We start from the raw sequence: 23,833 nt of genomic DNA on the forward strand, positions 1-23,833 counted from the left end.
TGATATTAATTTACCCCATGTACTATGCAAAAAGCAATGTATAAGCTGAAATGAGCTAAAATGCTAATGCTTACCACAGCCTATATTCAAAAGTCTATGAAATTGCCCTTTAAAATTATTCACTCTTGTTCAGGTGTTGGAACAGCAGTAGAAGCTGTTTAAGTAGCTGACATCAAATGATCGCTGTTTTTATGCTCCCCTGGGACCTAAGAAGATGGTCTTATCATCATAAGTCACAGAGTAGTGGTTTCATTCTGATTCTCACAGAGTTTCTGATTGGGGTTTTGTTCCTGATTATGATAGAGGGTTCTTCCTAGATCTGATGAAGATTTGTACCTGGTTCTGATAGAGTTAGGACCTGTTTCTAATGGATGCTTGTACATGGATCTGGTTTAGATTTGTTCAAGGTTCTTATGGAGATTTTTGCCAGGTTCTAGTGGAGTTGGGACCTGGTTTTGATAGAAGGTTCCTCCTGGTTCTGATTGAGTTTGGACCTGGTTCTGATAGGGGATGACTAACTGGTCCTGATGGAGAATTCCTCCTGGTTTTGATGGAGTTTGGATCTGGTTCTGATGGAGGGGTCCTAACTGGTTCTGATGGAGATTGTGTCCGGTTCTGAAAGAGATTTGTTCCTGGTTCTGCTGGAGTTTGGGTCTGGTTCTGATGGAGTTTTTTGCCAGGTTCTGAAGGAGTTTGGACCTGGTTCTGATAGAAGGTTCCTCCTGGTTCTGATTGAGTTTGGACCTGGTTCTGATAGTGGATGACTAACTGGTCCTGATGGAGAATTCTTCCGGGTTTTGATGGAGTTTGGATCTGGTTCTGATGGAGTTTGTGTCCGGTTCTGATGGAGATTTGTTCCTGGTTCTGCTGGAGTTGGGATCTGGTTCTGATAGAAGTTTCCTCCTGGTTCTGATTTGAGTTTGGACTTGGTTCTGGTGGAGGGTCCCTAACTGGTTCTGATGGAGTTTGTGTCCGGTTCTGAAAGAGATTTGTTCCTGGTTCTGCTGGAGTTTGGGTCTGGTTCTGATGGAGCTTTTTGCCAGGTTCTGAAGGACTTTGGACCTGGTTGTGATAGAAGGTTCCTCCTGGTTCTAATTGAGTTTGGACCTGGTTCTGATAGTGGGTGACTAACTGGTCCTGATACAGAATTCCTCCTGGTTCTGATGGAGTTTGGGTCTGGTTCTGATGGAGGGTTCCTAACTGGTTCTGATGGAGTTTGTGTCCGGTTCTGATGGAGATTTGTTCCTGGTTCTGCTGGAGTTTGGGTCTGGTTCTGATGAATTCTTTGGAATTCCAAGAAGGATTTATAGTGACATATTTTGTTAACAAAGTCATATAAGAACTTGGTAAATGTTTTACGATTGACCTGAAAACACACTGTAGCTACCACCCCAGAGTGCAGGGTTGGTAGAAAGAACAAATGGGACAGTTAAAAGGAAGCTTAGGAAGATAATGGAAGAAACAAAAAGAAATTGGGTTGAATGTTTAGATATAGTAAAACTTAATATGAGGATAACCCCATCAGCTCAGGGTGGATTAACACCTTTTCAAATAATACATGGCACACCTTATTAAATCCCTGATCTCCAAAAAGACCTAAAAGATCCACAACAAGATGCAATGTTAGCAGACTAATATGAGGAAGATATTACAGTCTAGAGACATACAAAATGTTAATAATCTGCCAAGTGATGTTTCTGAAGCCCTACGGGTTCCTGGTGATGTGAAAGAAAGTGACTGGGTGCTGATTAAGACCATTAAGAAGAAAACGTGGTCTGATCCAAAGTGGGAAGGTCCATCCCAAGTGCTATTGACAACTCCTACCCTTGTGAAAATCCAAGAGGGGGCTACTTATACAAAGCACACTGTAAACAGGTGAGCCTATCAGTCTGTCCACCCACAGGCTGGAAATGATAAAGCCTGACTACAAAGGGGTTGTCGCCATCTAGAGGAGGCTTCGTCTCAACGTCAGCCCTTAGGGGTGAGAGAAAGACTGACAGGTAAATCTAAACGGAAGATGTTGTTGAAACATTTAGTTTTTTTATCATGAGCATTGTGTTAATAATATGCAAGAAATTTCCACAATCTCATAATTTTCAGAAATTAAGGAGGTGGATAAATGAAGATTTCTATGGAATGTTTATACAAGATATAAATTATTTGTATGACACTAACAGCTGGTACCAATATGCAAAAATTGTAACCAAGTCCAGAAACATCTCTGGTTCTTATGTATGTACTGAACTTCTTATCTCTTCCAGCCAGCCCAGGTTGACAGCTAGACCAGTACCAGCGCCAAGAGATGAGTTTTATCAGAAATAGCGTTTCTGGTGCCAGTACCAGTTTCCGTGTGGTAATGGGTAACGTAACATTTTACAACCTGTAAAACAACCTTACTGCCGTTTCCTAATCCATCTCTATCTGCCTTATCCTCTCCATCAGCTCAGGAGAGGAATACAGGAGACCAGTCGTTCTGAGGCTCTTTATTTGGCGTGCATAGAACCTCAAGCGCTGCCCCAGCTTGACAGGTGAGCCTCAGAACACCGGGCTGGAGCGAGCTGCAGCGAGCCTGGCAGACAGTGCTATGGTAGACGAAGATGCGGGCTTACTTGTCACAGCCCTCTCGTAGGCTGGCTGGGAAACCACCTCCTCACCAGCCTTACCACAGGAAGGCGCTCCACGCCGGCGTTTCTTGCGGCGGGAGGAGGGCGAGGGCTTCACTGCCGGACCAGAGTGCGCAGCCAGGGGAGCAGGCGGAGAACGGCGCTGAACTGCCTCACGCTCCATCTACTCCAGCAGCAGTGGAGAGGGTAGAACCCTCCAGGTCGGTCGGCAGATTCCTCATCGCCTCCTCCTTCTGCCGTTCAACCCAGCGATCCAAGGCGTCTGCCTTCTGTTTCTCCGCGGGGTCCATGGATGGCGGAAACATTCTGTTACGGTTTATTTGATATTGGACCCCAGAATGCAGACGAGCAGGCATCGTGATGGTAAGTGAAAAACTCACTTAATAACTCACACTCGGCAGGAGGCAGGAGGCAGGAACAAAACAAACGGGCAGGCAAGATAGGCATGGCATGATCAAAAAGACAAGACATGGTTAGAGAACAAGACATGAGCATGAGAAATGTCTCCGCCACGACTAACAGAACAGGTGTGAATACATGGCGTGAAAACCAGGTTGAGCAAGGAGACAGATTAATTTGAAGCAGGTGAACCGAATAAACTTAATTAACAGAACAAAACGTGACTGGAGCAAAACAGAGACTCTTGAACACAAACTAGAAAAACATGAAGCAAAAGCATAACCAGATCCGAAATCCAAACTTGACAAAACATGAACAAGACGACAAAAAAAAAGCATGAACCGTGCTGAGGAGAAGTTGTTTGGGGCGACAAAGTTGACTAAAGCATCCACAGTGAACAAAAGGTTAACTTGCAGCTAACCTCCATAGCTGTGGGGTGGGGTGGCTCGTTCTGCCGGGCCGGCTGCACATTACTGCTGTAGCCACAGTGATGCGGTCCCGTTGTCCTTCCTTCAGACCGGGAAAAACTGCTCCACTCGGCGTTGTAGAGACAGGGTCTCTGCTGGGCCTTCTCTGGAACACAGTTTGTTTCTGTAGACCTCAGAAAGGAAAGTCAAGCCACGCTTGCACCTTAATTACCCCGTTCACAAATTAATACTGGATACACAAACAGCAATTCATTCCTACTTAGTGCATATGATCACGTGATCATATGACACTTGGTTCCAGTTTGAAGAGTTATATCTGTTTGCCAGCCAAGAGACATTAGCGCGCTGTGTCTCTCCTTCCAGTTCTGCTGGGGACCTTGCATGGAAGAGGTATGTTTGTTGCAAAGCGGGGTTTTTATTCAAACAGTGATGTCACGGGAAGTCACATTTTACTCCTGTTCCTGACTGTGCTGGAAGGAGGTTAATGCGATTTATTTTGAAAGTTCCAGAAAAGTTTGTACTGGCCTTTAATGTTGTTACCCATGGCTGGGGTCCCAACAGCTGTAAAGTTTGTTTTTATTGTGCTGTTTAAATCAGAGTTTGAGTTCTGTTTAACCACTAGGGTCAGACAATAAAACAGTGGTTAAGAACCTAATTTTGACTGCAATATATATTGGATATCACTATAAAGCACAAATATATCAAGATATGAATTTTAGGTCATTTCACCCAGTCCTTCACTGTAAATCTCCCTTTGCAGAAGGGCCCACAAGTTTTCAAAAGGACTTAGGTCGGGGGAGGAAGGGGGTTATGTCATTCTTTTATCTTTAATGTCTTTACTGGCTAGCCACACAGTGAAAGACTTCTATGCATGAATGGAGCATTATCCTTCATACAAATTCTGGTCACAGACTTTTGTGTCATGATTTTTACAGCCGACTTAACCCACATGCTGAGACTCTCAGAGAACTTGTAAAAATAATAAGTTTTTATTGAAAGTAGATCAGGAACAACTGAAGTTTTTCCTCACGGTAAAACTCAAAGAGAAAAGATAAATAGCTGAACCTCAGAAATAAGACCCAACAGAAACGTTATCTTACTGGAGATTCCGGGATAACCCGCCAGGGAGAGAATAAATGTCAGGAAAGAAGACCAGCTTGCCCGGCACAGTCTGGATCAGGAAGTAGCCGTAGCCACTACGGAGGGCTGGAGCAGATCAGGCAGAATTCACACCTGGAACAGGTAACAGAGGAAGTTAGAGTTCGCATAGACAGATCCTTCAAAATATATCCATAGTAAAAATCATGCAGAGTTTTCAAAGCTGGCCAGAAGATTGCCACGGAGGCAAAAACACTCAGGCGCCGAAGTGTTGGCAACCTTCCTCTTTATGCTTCCCAGCTGATGAGTAGATGCACAACACCTGTCGCCTCAGGTACTCTCCTACTGGCGGCACCTAGTGTTGGAAAGGTGTAAGCAGCAGGCAGCAGAACTCCAAATCCTGACACCACCTCCCCCTCAACGGCCGCCTCCTGGCGGCCCAGAAGACGCTGCTTGGGAAGCCCGGAAATCCCAGATAAAGGAGGGATCGATGATGAAGGAACCCGGAACCCAGGAGCGGTCCTCCAGACCGTACCCCTCCCAGTCAACGAGGTACTGACATCCACGTCCCCATCGTCGAGAGGCCACAATGCGGCAAACAGAGTAGACAGGATGGCCCTGAAAATCCCGGGCGGGCGGAGGGGGCAAGGCTGGAGGGCAGAGCGTGCTGGTCTGAACAGGTTTCAAGTGGGAAACGTGAAAAACAGGGTGAACACGGAGACTAGGAGGCAGACGAAGGCGAACAGAGGCAGGACCCACGAGAGAATCAATCACGTAGGGTCCAATAAACGTGGGAGAGAGCTTTCTGAACAAGGACTTGAGTGGGATGTCTCGTGCGGCGAGCCAAACCTTCTGACCAGGGAGGTAATTAGGAGCGGGCAGTCGTCGATGGTCTGCATAACTCTTGTTTCGAGCTGCTGTCTGGTGAAGCGCCCGGCTGGCGGCGTTCCAAACCCGTTTACATCTCCGGATGTGGTGTTGTACAGTAGGAACCGTGATGTCCTTCTTCTCCGACGGGAACAACGGAGGTTAGTATCCCAACGAGACCTCAAAAGGCGAATAACCGGTGGCTGAGGAAACGTGAGAGTTGTGGGCGTATTCGATCCACCCCAAGTGGTCACTCCATTCAGCGGGACAGGGGGACGTCACGCACCGCAGGGCCACCTCCAGCTTCTGGTTGAGGCGCTCCACCTGGCCGTTAGTCCGGGGGTGATGACCGGAAATTAGCGTCACCTTCGCCCCTAGGGTGTTACAGAAATGTCTCCAGACACGGGAAGTAAACTGAGGGCCCCTGTCGGACAACAGGCAACAGGGGATGCCATGCAGGCGAAAAGCATGTTTGACCATCAATCTAGCAGTTTGGAGGGCCGACGGCAGCTTTCTGAGAGGAACCAGGTGGCAGGCCTTGGAGAATCGGTCGATAATGGTCATAATAACAGTCATTCCGTGAGAACATGGTAGACCCGTGACGAAGTCCAAGGCCACATGGGACCAGGGTCGGCCGGGGATGCTGAGAGGCTGATGCAAGCCTGCGGAGGGTCGATTTGAAGACTTGCTTCTGGCGCATGTGGCGCAGGCCTTCACGTACTCCTTAACGTCTCTGTGAAGGGACGGCCACCAATAGCGTCTGGTGATTGCGGCAATAGTCCTACTGACAGCAGGGTGAGCGAAGAACTTGAACGAATGGAACCAGCCGATTAATCTGGATCGCACTGAGGCTGAAACATAGGTCCTTCCAGGGGGTCCAGTTCCTGGCTCAGGATCATCAGGAAGAGCTCGCCACACCAGATCCTCTATCTCCCCGGTTAAAGAGCCCACAGTACAGCTAGGTGGCAGGATCGACTCGGCATGTTTCTCTGAATCTTCACGTTCAAATTGGCGGGACAGAGCGTCAGGTTAGATGTTCTTGGAACCTGGTCTAAAAGAAATAGACAGATTAAATCGGGAAAAGAAAAGAGACCAACGTGATTGACGTGCATTAAGACGCTTAGCTGACTGAATGTACTACAGATTCTTATGGTCTGTCCAGACCAACACGGGGTGTTCGGCGCCCTCCAGCCAATTCCTCCACTCCTCTAGGGCCAACTTAATGGCCAGCAACTCCTTGTCTCCAACCTGATAGTTCCGTTCAGCAGGGTTCAGCCGATGGGAGAAAAAGGCGCAGGGATGAAGCCTTCCATCCTGGTCTGAAAGCTGGGAGAGCACCGCTCCCACCCCAGTATCCGAGGCGTCTGCTTCCAAAGTAAACTGCTTTATAGAGTCTGGATGAATCAGAACTGGCGCTTGGGAGAACAGTCTTTTCAGCCGGTTGAATGCGTTCTCAGCCTCCGATCCCCAGCAGAAGGTCGTTTTGGTGGAAGTTAACGCATTCAATGGGGCCGCCACCTGACTGTAGTTTCGAATAAACCTTCGGTAGAAGTTGGCGAACCCCAAGAACTGCTGCAACTTCCTCCTAGAATCAGGTACTGGCCAGTCCTTCACTGCTTGAACTTTTCCTGGATCGGCGCGAACCTGTCCCTCCTCCAAGACAAAACCCAGGAAGCTGATGGTGGACTGGTGAAAGTCACACTTCTCCATCTTAACAAACAGTCTGTTCTCAAGGAGACGCTGTAGAACCTGTCTAACATGATGGCGATGCTCCTCGAGACTTCTGGAAAATATTAAAATATCGTCCAGGTATACAAATACAAAAATATTCAGAAAATCTCTCAACATGTTGTTGACGAGAGCTTGAAAAACTGCTGGGGCATTACTTAGACCAAAAGGCATAACCAAATACTCAAATTGTCCAAGAGGAGTTTTAAATGCCGTCTTCCACTCATCTCCCTGTCGGATTCTGACTAAGTGGTAGGTATTTCTGAGGTCCAGCTCAGAGAAAATAACAGCGCCGTGTACAGGCTCAAACGCAGAAGCTAACAAAGGAAGAGGATATTTATTTTTAACTGTAATTGCGTTCAAACTCCTGTAATCTATACAGGGGCGTAAACCACCATCCTTTTTCCCCACAAAAAAGAAACCCGCCCCTAAAGGAGACGAAGAGGGACGGATAACCCCAGCAGCTAAAGACTCAATATATATATATATTTCTCCATTACTTTTCTCTCCAGCCCGGAGATGCTATAGAGCCGGCTGGAGGGTAAAGGAGCACCAGGGAGAAGGTTAATGGCACAGTCGTATGGTCGATGAGGCGGTAGAGACAGAGCCCGAGATTTGCTAAAGACCATCTTGAGGTCATGATACTCGGAGGGAACTCTGGTTAAGTCTGGGAGTTCCTCCTCCATACCTTCCTCACCAGTGGTTGTAGGGCAGACGGCTGACTGTAAACATGAATTGAGACATCCCTCAGTCCACGCCTCTACCTGCAATTCTGCCCAATTAATGTGGGTATTATGGCGCTGGAGCCAGGGGAAACCAAGTACTAACGTACTCTGAGCTATGGGAAAAACAAAAAAAGATACCTCTTCTCTGTGATTACCAGACAAAACAAGCTCAAGAGGCACTGTTTGATGGGTGATCTCATGTAGAGATAAACCATCCAAGGCCAAAACCCGACGGGGCCGGATCAATCTTTCTGTGGCAATCCCTTTCTTTGAAACAAAATCATAATCAATCAAGTTCAAATCACAACCTGAGTCAACTAGGGCAGATAAAACCTCAGAGTGATGGTTCAAAAATAAGGTAGCCGGTAACGTGAATCACGGGGTTTTACTACTAGAGGAGCGGTCTGTCGGTTGCCCCATCACAGCCGACGGACCCGCCCTTTTGGCCGGACAGGACAAACGGAAATGAAATGGTCGGAGGCACCACAATAAAAGCACTGGTTGGCCTCTTGACGTCGCCGTTGTTCTCTGGGCGGAAAACTGGCTCTCCCTATCTGCATAGGTTCGGTTTCGGGGTGGCTGATTTGAGGCCTTAATGACACTGGTAACGGGGACGAAGGAAATGAAGAGGTTCGCTCCACCGCTCTCTCGGAGCGATCCCTCCTCCTCTCCCGTAGGCGAGAATCAATGCGAACAGCTAAATCAATGTACTTCTCTAATTCATCTGGTTCATCTAAGAGGACTAGTTCGTCCTTTATGGGCTCATTCAGAAACGCCGCCTTTAACGCGCTTGCGTTCCAGCCTGAGGACACAGCTAAAGTACAAAAATTGGTAGAAAAATCCGCACAACGGCAGCCCACTGCTCCCTATAAGGGATGGGTTAAATGCAGAGGGTCTAATTTTGGAAAACCTTGCCTCCGCCCATCGGAGCGCCCTCCCAGTTAACAAACTCAAAACATATGATATCTTACCCTCATCGTGAGAAAAGGCTCGGGGTGACCAGTTAAACACCAATTTACACTGGAGTAAGAAACCGCGACATCCACCCATCTCTCCAGAGAACCTCTCACGGTGAGGAGAAGTAACGTCTCGGAAAGGTGGTGGATGTTGGACCTCCAGTGGCTCCGCAGCGCCCCCAATGGGTGCGGCGGACTCTGAACTACAAGCACCTTGAAACAGTGATGCCAAATGCTCCAGCTGCTGGTTTGTTTGCAGCTGTCGGTCTAAGAGGGTTTGGAGAGTAGAACCGTGCGCATGAATTTGCTGACTATGTTCAGCTAATGTTCTCTGAAGGTTCTCCGCTGGGTTAGGTTGGCCTGAGTGTTCTGTCATGATTTTTACAGCCGACTTAACCCACATGCAGAGACTCTCAGAGAACTTGTAAAAATAATAAGTTTTTATTGAAAGTAGATCAGGAACAACTGAAGCGGCGGGTCTAATCTTCCTCACTGTAAAACTCAAAGAGAAAAGATAAATAGCTGAACCTCAGAAATAAGACCCAACAGAAACGTTATCTTACTGGAGATTCCGGGATAACCTGCCAGGGAGAGAATAAATGTCAGGAAAGAAGACCAGCTTGCACAGTCTGGATCAGGAAGTAGCCGTAGCCACTACAGAGGGCTGGAGCAGATCAGGCAGAATTCACACCTGGAACGGGTAACACAGGAAGTTAGAGTTCGCATAGACAGATCCTTCAAAATATATCCATAGTAAAAATCATGCAGAGTTTTCAGAGCTGGCCAGAAGATTACCGCGGAGGCAAAAACACTCAGGCGCCGAAGTGTTGGCAACCTTCCTCTTTATGCTTCCCAGCTGATGAGTAGATGCACAACACCTGTCGCCTCAGGTACTCTCCTACTGGCGGCACCTAGTGTTGGAAAGGTGTAAGCAGCAGGCAGCAGAACTCCAAATCCTGACATTTTGCATCCATGACAGTTGTTGTTAAGCTACAGACACAACACCCCAATGCGTTTGTGGCAATATCTGGTGATTGTATTCAAACTTGTGTGCAGATAACACCTTCCCCACCAAAACAGTGAGATGCTTCCCCAATAACAAACCCTGGATCAACAGTGACTTGAAGGACCTGCTTAACAAGAAAAAACGAGCTTTCAGGATCGGAGACAGGAAAGTATTGATGAGTATAGAGAAGCAACTTAAAATCAAGATAAGAGACAGCAAGGAGGTGTACAAGAAGAAGCTGGAGAGCAAGCTCCAGCAAAACAATATCAGAGATGTGTGGTCAGGGATGAAGATCCCAGGCTTCATGCAGAAGGATGATCAGACCAATGGATGTCTGGAGAAAGCCAATTAACTAAACGTATTTTTTAATAGGTTTAGTTCAGAAACAAGCTCAGCATCCTCCTCAGAGCCAAACAAGACATCCTACCCTCCTCTGACCCAAAGCTTCCCTTCCACCTCAGCAATGGACCCTTCTACTTCTACATGTTGGCCTTCAACCAAATCAGAACATGGTGATGCTCCCTTTGCCTCCCCGTTCCACTTGTGTGTCTCAAGAAGTCAGATGAAAAGAAAACTGGAAAGACTGAACCAGAATAAGGCTACAGGTCCAGATCGTGTAAGCCCTAGAGTCTTGAAGACTTGTGCAGAGCAGCTCTGTGGGATTCGGCAGCACCTCTTCAACCTTAGCTTGGCCCAGAAAAAGGTTACAGTGTCTTGTTCCTCCTGTCTTGTTCCGGTACCAAAGAAAACTCACCCATCAGTCCTCAATGACTATAGACCTGTTGCCCTGACATCTCACATCATGAAGGTCCTAGAGAGACTCCTGTTGGCCCACCTGAGTAAACAAACAAACTATCAGGACCCCCTTCAGTTTGCTGTGGATTTGGAGTTAAGATGCCATCATACACCTGCTTCAACAAACCCACTGTCATCTGGACAAAGCCAGCAGCACTGTGAGGATCATGTTCTTTGATTTCTCCAGTGCATTTAATACAATCAAACCTGATTTGCTTTGTCAGACACTCCAGAAGACTCAGGTGGAGGCCTCAACAATCACCTGGATCAAAGACTACCTGACAAACAGACCACAGTTTGTGAGACTGAAGGTTTGTGAGTCTAACCAGGTACTCGGTAGCACAAGAGCACCACAGGGCATCTACAACAGCTCTTTGAAAAAAACTGTATAATATGAGCTAAAATATTTAATCTCCCTTTGGGATTAATAAAGTATTTTTGAATTTAATCTTCTGAATTGACTTGAATTAAATAAGTGCGTGAGATCTTGGCCCCATTTCACCTGACCCCATTTTCAACTGATAAAAGAAAAGAACCATTTAAAAATAATCAAACACACAACTAATAAGATCTCAGTAACTTCGTTGTAAGCACAAGATCAATAGAGGATTCTAAATTATATTTTTACATCTGTTCCTCTCTTTACCAGTGGATTTGGTAAGGAAGGTAAAAAGTGTGGTTTACATAATACGAAGTTGCCAAAAGAATTCATGTAATGTATTTCAGATTACAGGGGAAAGGTGTATGTACCTTTAGGGTTTCCTATTACAGGACTGGTCAGATATACAGTACAGTGCAAACGTTTTAGGCAGATGTAAAAAAAAAAAAAATCCTGTAAACAAAGAACCCTTTCAAAAATTAAAGTGTTAATAATTTATTTTCATCAATCAACAAAATGCAGGGAATGAACAAAAGAGAAATCTAAATTAAATCAATATTTGGTGTGACCACCCTTTGCCTTTAAAATAGCATAAATTATTCTAGGTACACTTGCACACGGTTTTGAAGGAACTCGGCTGGTAGGCTGTTTCTTGGAGAACCAACCACAGATATTCTGTGAATGTAGACTTTCTCATATCCTTCTGTCTTATCATGTAATCCCAGACACATTCCATGACGTTGAGATCAGGGCTCTGTGGAGGCCATACCATAATTTCCAGTAACTCTTGTTCTTCTTTATGCTGAAGATAGTTCTTAATGACTTTGGCTGTATGTTTGGGTTCACTCACTAAGCATTTTGTAAATTGATAACAATAATCAATTCATATCATTTATATTTCTAAAGGCATTCTTTGATTACAGCATTTTTTTCACGCCTTTTGCACATTAATGTATTTTTTGTCAATTTCAGCCTGACCACATATAGGGCTTTTAATCCAGAGTCATTTAAGTGTTTCACCAAGAATGGTCTAGGAACGTAGTTTTTTTTTAAATGTGTCCTGTGGTGGTTTTCAGGCATACCATATGGAGTAGATCGTTACCTACATGTGCGAGGGGCAGTTTTGCTCTACAAAAAAGGATATCTCAAGGCAGTATCCTAATTGTGTGATAAACTTTATTAATTAAGATTCAGTCCAGCATCAAAGTAGGCAGGCCACTGTCAAAATGAGGTGAGATCCTTCCATGTATCCATGCAGAAATTAATTAAACCCTCATAATTAGATCAATTAAATATACAGCAGTAAATGTTCACATTTTAAAGCCATCAAGTCTGGGGGGCCCATTTAGTGTATGTTTTAATTCTTCTTTCTTTGGCAGAAGTGTATCACTATGATTGAGTTTGACAACAATTACATATGATGAAATGAGGGCCTAATCTTTAGAGTATCAAATAAATAATGATCATATTACATGGATAAGATGTCATGAAACAGTAAAATGAATATATCTTCGCACTATGGAACTGAGGACTGAAGAGGCCTGTATGGAGTCACACATTAACTGTGATTGTCATGTTTTTCAGAAGTCCTTACTGTCTTATCTTTTTCAGAAAACTACAAGTATAATCAAAGAAAAATGTAAGATGATTTTCTGTTTTTCTACAATTATTACATGTAATGAAGAGGGGTAATGTTAACCAATTGTGAAAATGAAGTGATGTTTTTTTTAGCTGTAACTGGTATGAGAGCAAAAAGCAGAGAAATGCTGTTAGAAAGCTTGAGGCTGAGCAGATAAGGAGTGCACCATGGTCTGGAAGCGAGAAGCGGCACAGTCATAACATCAAGACGGGAGGGGCAGAGGAGAGCCAGCTTCACGGGAACTGGGCATGGATGGAAGGTCAACGAGCAAGCTCAAGTCATAAGCATGGGAGCGAGAAACGAGAAGCCAAGTGCACGCTGTTTTTTGTCAGTCTGAAGTTCGAAAAACAGGCAAAAGTCATGGGACCAGGATGGGAGCGGGAGTCGTGAAGGTCGAAAAACAGGCAAAAGTCATAACACAGGGAGCCAGCTACGGGCTGTTTACGACTCTGTCTAGGGAGGTTGGGAGACAGCACCGAAAAGTCACGGTGACCATGTAACTTAATGATGGGAAAACTTGCCCGGCAACAGGGGATGAGCAGTGAGGCTAACTGCAATATAAAAACTGTGCCAAAGAAGGAAACGTGGTTGTTTCCTCGCAGACGCCCAGCGAACAAGATCGGATGGAGAAAGAAGCTACAGATGAATCAGAAGACCGGAGACGCAGCCCTGCTGAGAAATTCTGCATTATAAAGAGGATCAACCCGTGGACCCTGAGAAGAGCTTGAACTCTAAATTGAGAATCTGAATTTCATCTGTTGCATTTTTACCAAGACGACTGAAGTGAATTTAGTCAGTGAACAACTGATTGCTCTAAGTTTCAGGCTACTGGAAGTCCTGAACCAACCTCAATTACACCTCAAAGGTTTCCTTCAACTATTCAGCCTCTGGAAGCTACTGACTTTTGAAACATATGCCAACCAAGTTTCTGTTTTTTAAATATTTTTATTTTTTCCAACTTGACCATAGAAACCCCGAGCGTCAGCGCCTGTTCACTTAGAGGAAGAGAACTGAAGATTTGCCTTTCACCCAAGAAGAAAATCACTCTTGCCTGCTAAAGGAATCATTCCATTCGGATCCATGGTGAGCCTCCGTCTCCAAAGCCCCTTCACCCTTACCAGTTTCAGCATTAGGGAAAGATAGGTTAGGTGGATTGATTTATTTCTATTATTCGAAACATTAGGTTTTGCTGATTTTTAAGCTGTTGCTGACCCCTGCAAAAGCATTACTAATTAAAGAAAGCATATACAATTCTAGATTTATTGATGACAGTCAATTATTTGAGTCACCTTATTTTGAGTTTTTTGTTGGTGGTAGTAAGTCTTGTTGCCTGGTTCCAAATGATTTTAAGAGGTTTTTATGGGTTGCCTTAAGCCAAACTTGTTAAAACACCGCCCATCGTCCTACACTCTAAGACCCTACTGCTGTGTGGTTTTGCATATGTAAGGAAATAGGAGGTGGGTGTCAAAGCACCAGCTTGAATGCCCCTTTGGGGGCCAGCTCCCCAACTGCTACTCTACTCTTCAGTTTTGGGAGGTGTGTAAATAAAAAGCTCAACCTTCAGATGCTGACATGCCCTCTGTGATTTTTTCCACTTTTTGGAGTCAAGTTGATGGTGTCCAAGCCCACCACATGGGCAACTAGAAGGAAACCACGACATTCGTTTATTTTATTCTTTCATGTTTGCTTGGTAGTTTTAATTAATGTTTAGTAGCCTATTTAGAGAGTTATTGACTGACACATGTTTAACTTGGAGTTGAATTGTTTCTGTTAATAAATTCTTATATTTTTAGAAGTTGTTGTAAATTTATTCAATATGTGTACAGAGCTCTCTGTTTTTGAGGAAGCCAGTGCTTGAATCACTTTTTAATCTATTGTTCTAATACCACTACAATATTGGCTGGTATTCACAGGACAATACTGACAGACTAAAGGCAATGTGAAGTGGACATCATATGGTAGAAAATTAAAAACCTCCACATCTCATAATCTCAAAATGTTGTCTTTTTACTCATATCAATAGTTCATTTATTCTGAAAAACAGAATCTGTCGAACTTGACATCATCAATCAGTGATGGTCATTGGTAAACCAGGTGTCACTGTGAAATTACAGGTCCTTCTCAAAACATTAGCATATTGTGATATAGTTCATTATTTTCTATAATGTAATGATGAAAATTTAACATTCATATATTTTAGATTCATTGCACACTAACTGAAATATTTCAGGTCTTTCATTGTCTTAATACGGATGATTTTGGCATACAGCTCATGAAAACCCAAAATTCCTATCTCACAAAATTAGCATATTTCATCCGACCAATAAAAGAAAAGTGTTTTTAATACAAACAACGTCAACCTTCAAATAATCATGTACAGTTATGCACTCAATACTTGGTCGGGAATCCTTTTGCAGAAATGACTGTTCAATGCGGCGTGGCATGGATGCAATCAACCTGTGGCACTGCTGAGGTCTTATGGAGGCCCAGGATGCTTCGATAGCGGCCTTTAGCTCATCCAGAGTGTTGGGTCTTGAGTCTCTCAATGTTCTCTTCACAATATCCAACAGATTCTCTATGGGGTTCAGGTCAGGAGAGTTGGCAGGCCAATTAAGCACAGTGATACCATGGTCACTAAACCATTTACCAGTGGTTTTGGCACAGTGAGCAGGTGCCAGGTGGTGCTGAAAAACTAAATCTTCATCTCCATAAAGCTTTTCAGCAGATGGAAGCATGAAGTGCTCCAAAATCTCCTGATAGCTAGCTGCATTGACCCTGCCCTTGATAAAACACAGTGGACCAACACCAGCAGCTGACACGGCACCCCAGACCATCACTGACTGTGGGTACTTGACACTGGACTTCTGGCATTTTGGCATTTCCTTCTCCCCAGTCTTCCTCCAGACTCTGGCACTTTGATTTCCGAATGACATGCAGAATTTGCTTTCATCCGAAAAAAGTACTTTGGACCACTGAGCAACATTCCAGTGCTGCTTCTCTGTAGCCCAGGACTGGGGAATGCGGCACCTGTAGCCCATTTCCTGCACACGCCTGTGCACGGTGGCTCTGGATGTTTCTACTCCAGACTCAGTTCACTGCTTCCGCAGGTCCCCCAAGGTCTGGAATCGGCCCTTCTCCACAATCTTCCTCAGGGTCCGGTCACCTCTTCTCGTTGTGCAGCATTTTCTGCCTCACTTTTTCCGTCCCACAGACTTCCCACTGAGGTGCCTTGATACAGCACTCTGGGAACAGCCTATTTGTTCAGAAATTTCTTTCTGTGTCTTACCCTCTTGCTTGAGGGTGTCAATAGTGGCCTTCTGGACAGCAGTCAGGTCGGCAGTCTTACCCATGGTTGGGGTTTTGAGTGATGAACCAGGCTGGGAGTTTTAAAGGCCTCAGGAATCTTTTGCAGGTATTTAGAGTTAACTCGTTGATTCAGATGATTAGGTTCATAGCTCGTTTAGAGACCCTTTTAATGATATGCTAATTTTGTGAGATAGGAATTTTGGGTTTTCATGAGCTGTATGCCAAAATCATCTGTATTAAGACAATAAAAGACCTGAAATATTTCAGTTCGTGTACAATGAATCTAAAATATATGAATGTTAAATTTTCATCATGACATTATGGAAAATAATGAACTTTATCATAATATGCTAATTTTTTGAGAAGGACCTGTATACACTGATCTGGTGTTGGTCAGAACATAAACAGACATTTTTTGAGGCAGGTGCTCATGCCAAAAAAGGACCTTCATTGCCAAATTTATTTCTAAAATTAAAATAGCCAGAATATATTCTGGGTGGCTTGTCCACTTCAGGTTGGAGGGGAGTTCCTGCCTCAAATGGAGGAGTTCAAGTATTTTGGGATCTTGTTCACGAGTGAGGGAAGAATGGAGCGGGAGATCGGCAGACGGACCGGTCCGGCTGCCGCAGTAATGGGGGCACTGTGCCGGTCCGTTGTGGTGAAGAGAGAGCTGAGCCGAAAAGCGAAGCTCTTGATTTACCGGTCGGTCTACGTTCCTACCCTCACCTATGGCCATGAACTTTGGGTCATGACCGAAAGAACGAGATCCCGTATACAAGCGGCTGAAATGAGCTTCCTCCGTAGGGTGGCCGGGCACTGCCTTAGAGATAGGGTGAGGAGCTCGGCCATCCGGGAGGGGATCGGAGTAGAGCCGCTGCTCCTCCACATCGAGAGGAGCCAGTTGAGGTGGCTCGGGCATCTATACCGGATGCCTCCTGGACGCCTTCCGCGGGTGGTGTTCCAGGCATGTCCCACCGGGAGGAGGCCCAGGGGACGGCCCAGGACACGCTGGAGGGACTATGTCTCTCAGCTGGCCTGGGAACGCCTTGGGCTTCCCCCGGAGGAGCTGGAAGAGGTGTCTAGGGAGAGGAACGTCGGGGTTTCTCTGCTAAGTCTGCTGCCCTCGCGACCCGGTCCCGGATAAAGCGGAAGACAACGAGTACGAGTATGAGGATATATTCATGCTTTTATAGCCTCATTTTTCTTAGCATTATGCTGCAAAATTAGTAAATGAAATAATTCAATGTTCTGCTATGCATCGCAATCAAAGGAGACTCACTGAATCAGGTGAGAAAATATTATTGTCAGATCCACGGTGGCTGTGTGCAGTTTTTATGTGTGCAGTTTTTATGTGTGTGCTGTGTTTTTTCCCTCTGTTCAATGTGTGACTGGCAGTTGCTGCTACAAAGGTGTTCCTGATCTAAGCATAATCAGCTGGGTTTAAACCATAAAAAAGAAATTATTAAATAGAAAATAAAAACATAAATAGACTAAATACTAATCATGTTTGTATTATTGTATATGCAAGAATGTCTTATATATGTTTTTTCATGTATAAAATGATCCACTGTGATAAATATCTGGACCACAGCCCAGCCAGAACTGGCTCAGGGGTTCTGATGTGAGGGGGTGTGGCAGGAGAAGCAGAGAGGAGATACGCTGTGTTCTGGATGGCGAAGCTCCAAAGTTTTGGTACTGGTATGGAAAAAATAGTAATGGAACCACTCACAAAGCCAGCCGAGTGGAGTCGAGTAGGGCGAAATCGAGCCAGTGGGAAAGGGGCATTTATGAGCCTCCTGTCCCCGTCAACACCATTGAGTTCCCTGGAATCCACTCTGTCCGGACATTCACAAACTGACACTCTTCCTCTGTGTAAGTCTAAATTCAATACCCATCTGTTCAAGAGTGCTTACCTCAAATGATTGCTGTGTTCAGTGTGTATTTTAATATTGTCTTTTTTAATTATTTTAATTTTCTTGTGTTTTTATTTATTTTCTTGTTTGTACAGTGTCCTTAAGTGTTTTGAAAGGTGTTTTAAATAACATGTTTTATTAATTTTATAGTATATAATTATACTAGGAAAGATATAAAACCAGCTGAATTGAGACAGTGTGGTGAAAAGCTTTTGTTTTACCTGTTCTCATTAATAAAAAGAAACTGAAGACTCCTACATGTTCTTCAAGTTCTTTAAAGAGTTTTTGTTTTGTATAATTGCTGACGGTAAGCATTTCAGCAGTAATAAAGAATAAAGAAACAAATACAAACAGAGCCTTACTCCTACCTGAGTGATCTCCTCCTGAGTCGACTTGAGCGAACTGATAATAGTTTCCAGTTGGGTCTTGCCAGCGGCCAAGCTCTGTTCCAGCTGTCTTTCCTCCTGGTGCAGTCGGTCCAAGTCAGCCTTTGCTTGGCTAAGCTCTTCCTCCTGGCTCTGCAAATGTGACTCCTGAGATTTGATCTGACTTTGAAGGGTTGAGATCTACAGCAATAAGAGAGTAACAAAAAGGTACAGCAGGGTTTGCAGTTAAGTAAGACAGTTACAGCTCTGTATCAAGGAATGAGGAAAAACAATGTGTTTTGTCCTGGAAATGTATTTCCATCCATCCCTATTATGCTGATGTTGATAGAAAACATATAAAAGAATCTCTCACATCAATAAAGCAAACCAAACCAAAAGGTGTAGGAATGTAGTGATGGGCCTAACACCACTTTTAAATTAATTTGGTTGCTAACAAAATAGTATTTCTTTTTATTTGCAAAATATTTGACTGATTTCCTGGATCTCAAGTCTTTCTGGCCTCCAACATTAGGAGTACTGCTCCTTCGGTGCATGTCACATTTACGCAATACTTACATAAACAAAACATACTCAATATACAATAGTTACAAAACAAATTTAATCATAACATTCAATTAAAAATAAATAAACACATGACTTAAATTAGACACTAGACTTATTTCAGGTTTGTTTTGGTATTTACTGTTAAAATGAATTAAGGAAAAAAGCAGTTCCTGGATCTGAGAGTGTGGGCTCTCACTGACCTGTACCTCCTGCCTGATGGGAGGAGCTGAAATTGGCAGTAGTCAAAGTATGTACAGTCCTTTAGGATGTTTTTAGCTCTGCTGAGGCAGCGGAACATTGGTTGCATATTGTAACCCCAGATTCTATGAGTATATTTGTAGCCCTTTAAGGCTATAGCTTGTGGGTTTATCCCATCTCACACAGTGCAGCATTAAAAGCTAGCGTCCATAACCCACCTGCTGGATGGACCTCACCCAACTCTCTATAAATTGCGCTAAAACTGGGTAATTTGGTTCAAAATAGCAATTGCTTCAGCCATTTAGGAACCAGTGAGGCTGGCATCATAAAGGGCTAGGCCTATACTCAGGTATATCACAGGTAAAACCTAAAACAGTAGCAAAGAGATGACAAGGAAGATGCTCTGCCAGTATCTTCTACTGTCATTCCTCAATGCAGAGCTGTGGAGGATGAAATGCCCCTGGTGGAGTGTGCTCTCAGCTGCTCTGGAGGATCCAGAAGTAGAAGAAGTATAAGCATGTGAAATAGCCTCACATAACCAGTGTGAAAGGCACTGAGCGGCTAACAGCTGTTCTGCAGCGGTCTCCCTGTAATGCATAAACAGAGAATTGGTGCGGCGCAGTGTTGTTATGATTTGGGGTTGTTTGGTTTCTGGTTTTTTTTTCATATATGCTTCTCACAGTTTTTGAATCAATGTTTCTGTTTGTTTTCCTGGTCATGCTTTAGTTTTTGTATTCATGTTTTGCTAAGTTGTGTTCTTGAATTGGGCTTCTGGTCATGCTTTGGTTCATGTTTTTCTAGTTAGATTTCTGTTTGTTTGTATCCTTGAAGTTCATTTTTGCCCCTGTCACGTTGTGTTCTGTCTGTTAATTATCTTTATTCGGTTCACCTGCTCCAAGCTAATCTGTCTCCTTGCTCCACCTGGTTCACACTCCATAAATACACACCTGTTCTGTTTATTCCTTGCGGAATCATTGCCAAATCATGCTCAAGTCTTGCTTTCTGGATCATGCCATGCCTGTCTCGCCTGCCTGTTTCTGTTTTGTTCCTGCCTCATCTGTGAGTGAGTTTTTGTTTTTTATTCATTAAATCTTTTTCCACTTACCATCATGCTGCCTGCTAGTCTGCATTCCGGGGTCCTTCGCTACACAAACCCTGACAAGTGTAGCCATGTGCCCCACATAACATCTGAGCATGTGTACAGGACAGAGAAAATGAGTTGTGACTTCATCCTCAGAGTTATGAGGAGGGGAATAGAAGCAATTTAGAGTTATCACTTAGGATCTGAATGCACTTGTGATGCTTCAGGGTGTAAAAGCAGAATTAAAACGCAGCACAGCCAAGCTGCCCTCGATCCGTATTCTGAGACAGGAAGGAGCTATCAGCAGAGCTATTTTATATGACAGAAATTTAATTGAAGCATGATCTAAGGGCTCAAATGGGGCTTTAAAAAGTGAACACAGGACCAGCGTTAAAACCCACAGAGTAACCAGTCTGCGTAAAATGGGAGTTTTTGCTCTTTTTCCCTCCGTGCACTACCGGGTCCGTTTCTCTCCAGTTCTGAGACCCAACCAGTAAAACCAGCAAAGTATTTACCTTGTGAAATAATAAGAAATGGTTAAGTATAAAATCAAGATTTTGATTTAACATTAATCAGTGAACAAAATATGCCAATGAACCGATACAGAGTGACATTCACCTTCGGTACCGGGCTCCACTTAGCACATCTAGGATGAGCCAAATCTTGGAACTGGAGAGAAACGGACCTACGACAGTTGGGGCTCGACCGGGATATAAACACGGGAATTCTTGCATGGCAGGCGAGAATTCTACAACTGAACCACCAGGGATTATATTTAGAACAAAGAGCAAAGAGATGATTAGAAAAGGCCACAGAATCATACATCCATAACACTGATAATGTTTAAATAGTCAAAGGCCACTCTAAACAAATACATTTTTAATCTTAATTTTAAGCAACTTAGGGTTTCAGCGCTTTTACAGTTTTCTGGGAGTTTGTTCCAGATTAGTGGAGCATAAGAACTAAAAGCTGCTTCTCCATGTTTAGTTCTGGTTCTGGTTCTGCAGAGTAGATTTGAGCCAGAAGACCTGAGAGGTCTAGGTGGTTGATACACTGACAACAAGTCTGTAATGTATTTTGGTTCTAAGCCATTCAGTGATTTATAGACTAACAGAAATATTTTAAACTCTATTCTCTGAGCTACAGGGAGCTAGTGTAGGGACTTTAGAACCGGGGTGATGTGCTCCACTTTCTTAGTTTTGGTGAGGTTGCGGGCAGCAGCGTTCTGGATCAACTGCAGTTGTCTGATCGACTTTTTCGGCAGACCTGTGAAGACAATGTTGCTGTAATCAATTCTACTAAAAATGAACGCATGAATTAGTTTGTCAAGGTCCTGCTGAGACATTAGTCATTTAATCCTGGAGATGTTCTTTAGGTGATAGAAGATGAGCCACATTCGATGCTGCAACATGGTCTACCAGGTTTCAGCATATAAATGAACGTAGCATATAAAAGCAACCTCCTTGAATGAGGCATGCAAAAGGCATAGGGTTTGTCGGGTCCAGAATTTCCTTAACCTATTAACTCCTGAGGGGTTTTAGAGCAATTTCCGCCTGAAATTACACACCTTAAATAAATCAAGTTTAGCTCCACAGTTATAAGGCCTACATGCAAACGTTTGGTACCTGTGCAAAGGTAAGACACAGAAGAATATTTTTCCAGTGAACCCCTATTGTAACTGTTACTATGTCTGATTTATTTATGATCAAACAAAGAAAAAAATAAACATTTTTGAGCCTCGCCAAATGTTTTTTCTAAATGAACATTGCAAAACACTATGCAAATCTATTGGAATTCTTAGGAGAACCCCATATTGTATTCATCCACATCTTCACTATAACTGCAGCAAATTTGGACTGAATAAGTTGAAGCATATATGTTCTACAAACGTTTTAGAGTGCAATGTGCCAGGCGGAGATGGCAGTTAGGCATGGATGCCAAAACCTTCCCAAATTTGTTTTTCACCTCCTAAAAAGGAAATTAAATGGAATATGGTTAAATAAAAGTGCCGATTTCCATTGTAGGAGTCCTTCTGCATATGACATAGCCTTTGGTTATGACATTTATCCTGTTTATTATCAAAATGTACAGTTGCAAACAAAACTGAAAGCTAACAGTGTAGCGCGCAAAGTGGCAGCCGGCAATCTGGGGAGCAGTTGCAAAGAGGGAAACAGGGTCCTGGCCAGCCCATGGACTGCCAGCTTAAAGGGTAAAAACATTTTAAACTGTTTGATGCCCAGCATTATTTATTAAATGAGGAATTGTCTTTATGTCCACTCAGGGTTGTCCTGATAACAATTAGAGAATACAAAAATAGGTTTGACCCTCAACAGTGTCATCATAACATTAGGTCAATTCTTCAGAGTAAAACAAAATGAAGTCCACACAGGAAAAATTTAACTTGTCAAAACAGGATTATGATTAACAAAGGTTTAGACTTTTTCCAGGCAGGTTCAGAATGATCAAATTAGACTGAAATTCAACACAAAATGACACGCACGCTGTAACAGAATTACTGGACAGGTTTATTATAGTTAAAATTGTATGATGTTTATAAGACTGACTAAGATAAACTAAGTTTGTAAGACATATGCCCTTCATTTTTGACAGATCCAGGTCTGACAGTAGCTCCCCTCCTGAGCCCATGCAAATATGGAGAGCTCATCTAACCTTAGAAGAAAGGAATAAACAGCTAAGGGCTGGTCAGTGTTTGTATTGTGGCGCTGTTGGTCACTTTCGTTTCGCTTGCCCAATCCGCCCAAAAGAGCCAGCCTGCCAGTGATCCAGGGGGCACTAGCGGGCATTAACCCGAGATCTAACACCCCTCGTTTTCTTATTAAGACTTTTCTTTGTTATAATAGGGAACAGATTCCACTTACCGCTCTTATTGATTCAGGTTCAGAACAAAACTTAATTAAGCCAGGACTAGTCCATAAGTTCAAACTACCAGCTTATATCTTAGGGGATCCCATCAGGGTAGCTTCTCTTGATGGAGAGACTTTAAGTTCGATCTCTCAGAGTGCCAAACCCCTAGAACTAGTTACTTCCAGAAATCACCATGAGACCATTTCTCTCTTGTTGTTCCCTACTAAGGAGACCGATCTGGTTCTGGGTCATTTGTGGTTGAGGTCTCACAACCCTCACATAAACTGGTCAGAATCCCGTATTGAAGCCTGGAGTGATTGGTGATCGGGTCCTTCCCTCTGTCCGGACCTACTTACGACAGTGTAAGAGGTTTTGGGACCAGACCAAGTTCACTCTCTAGCGTACTTCCGCCCAGAATAAGCGCTACGCTGACAGGAGGAGGATTCCTGCCCCAGTTTACCATCCTGGTCAGGAGGTATGGCTGTCAACTTAGCCTGTTGTCACCAGTCCGTTGTGCCCTCCTTCTGAACCCCCTCCACCCGCCCGTGACATTGATGGCCATCCTGCCTACACGGTCCATAGGATTTTGGACTCTAGGCCTAGGGGGCGTGGTGTGCAGTATCTCGTGGACTTGGAGGGTTATGGTCCTGAGCACCGCTTATGGGTGCCTCGCAGCTTCATCCTGGATCCTGTACTCATCTCGGAGTTTGAGGCTTCTGCTGCTCCTTCCACCAGCCGGCCGCCAGGAGGCGTGCGTTGAGAGGGAGGTAATGTCAGCTTCCACAGTGGGCGACGATTAAATTGAGGCACGTGACGTCGCCCGGTACGGCGGACCCGTGTCCCACCCTGAAGCCAGGCCTGGGGTCGGGATTCATCAGAGAGCGCCTGGTGGCTAGG

The 23,833-nt window shown here is 44.1% G+C and overlaps 1 protein-coding gene across 21 annotated transcripts in view; it reads right to left on the minus strand.

Moving 5' to 3' along the window:
* eps15l1a (epidermal growth factor receptor pathway substrate 15-like 1a) overlaps positions 1 to 23,833 on the minus strand; it is a 305,470-nt gene that overhangs the window by 94,381 nt on the left and 187,256 nt on the right. For all 21 annotated transcript variants that reach the window (XR_007039479.1, XR_007039480.1, XR_007039478.1 and 18 more), the window contains one exon: positions 18,232 to 18,429. Coding sequence is in view for 16 of the 21 variants with exons in the window: in XM_047373747.1 (XP_047229703.1) it covers positions 18,232 to 18,429 (198 nt within the window). In the remaining 5 variants the exon portion in view is untranslated. The remainder of the gene's footprint in view (positions 1 to 18,231; positions 18,430 to 23,833) is intronic.

The sequence above is a fragment of the Girardinichthys multiradiatus genome, chromosome 9 (genome assembly GCF_021462225.1).
Source record: "Girardinichthys multiradiatus isolate DD_20200921_A chromosome 9, DD_fGirMul_XY1, whole genome shotgun sequence".
In the NCBI taxonomy this organism is placed as follows: domain Eukaryota; kingdom Metazoa; phylum Chordata; class Actinopteri; order Cyprinodontiformes; family Goodeidae; genus Girardinichthys; species Girardinichthys multiradiatus.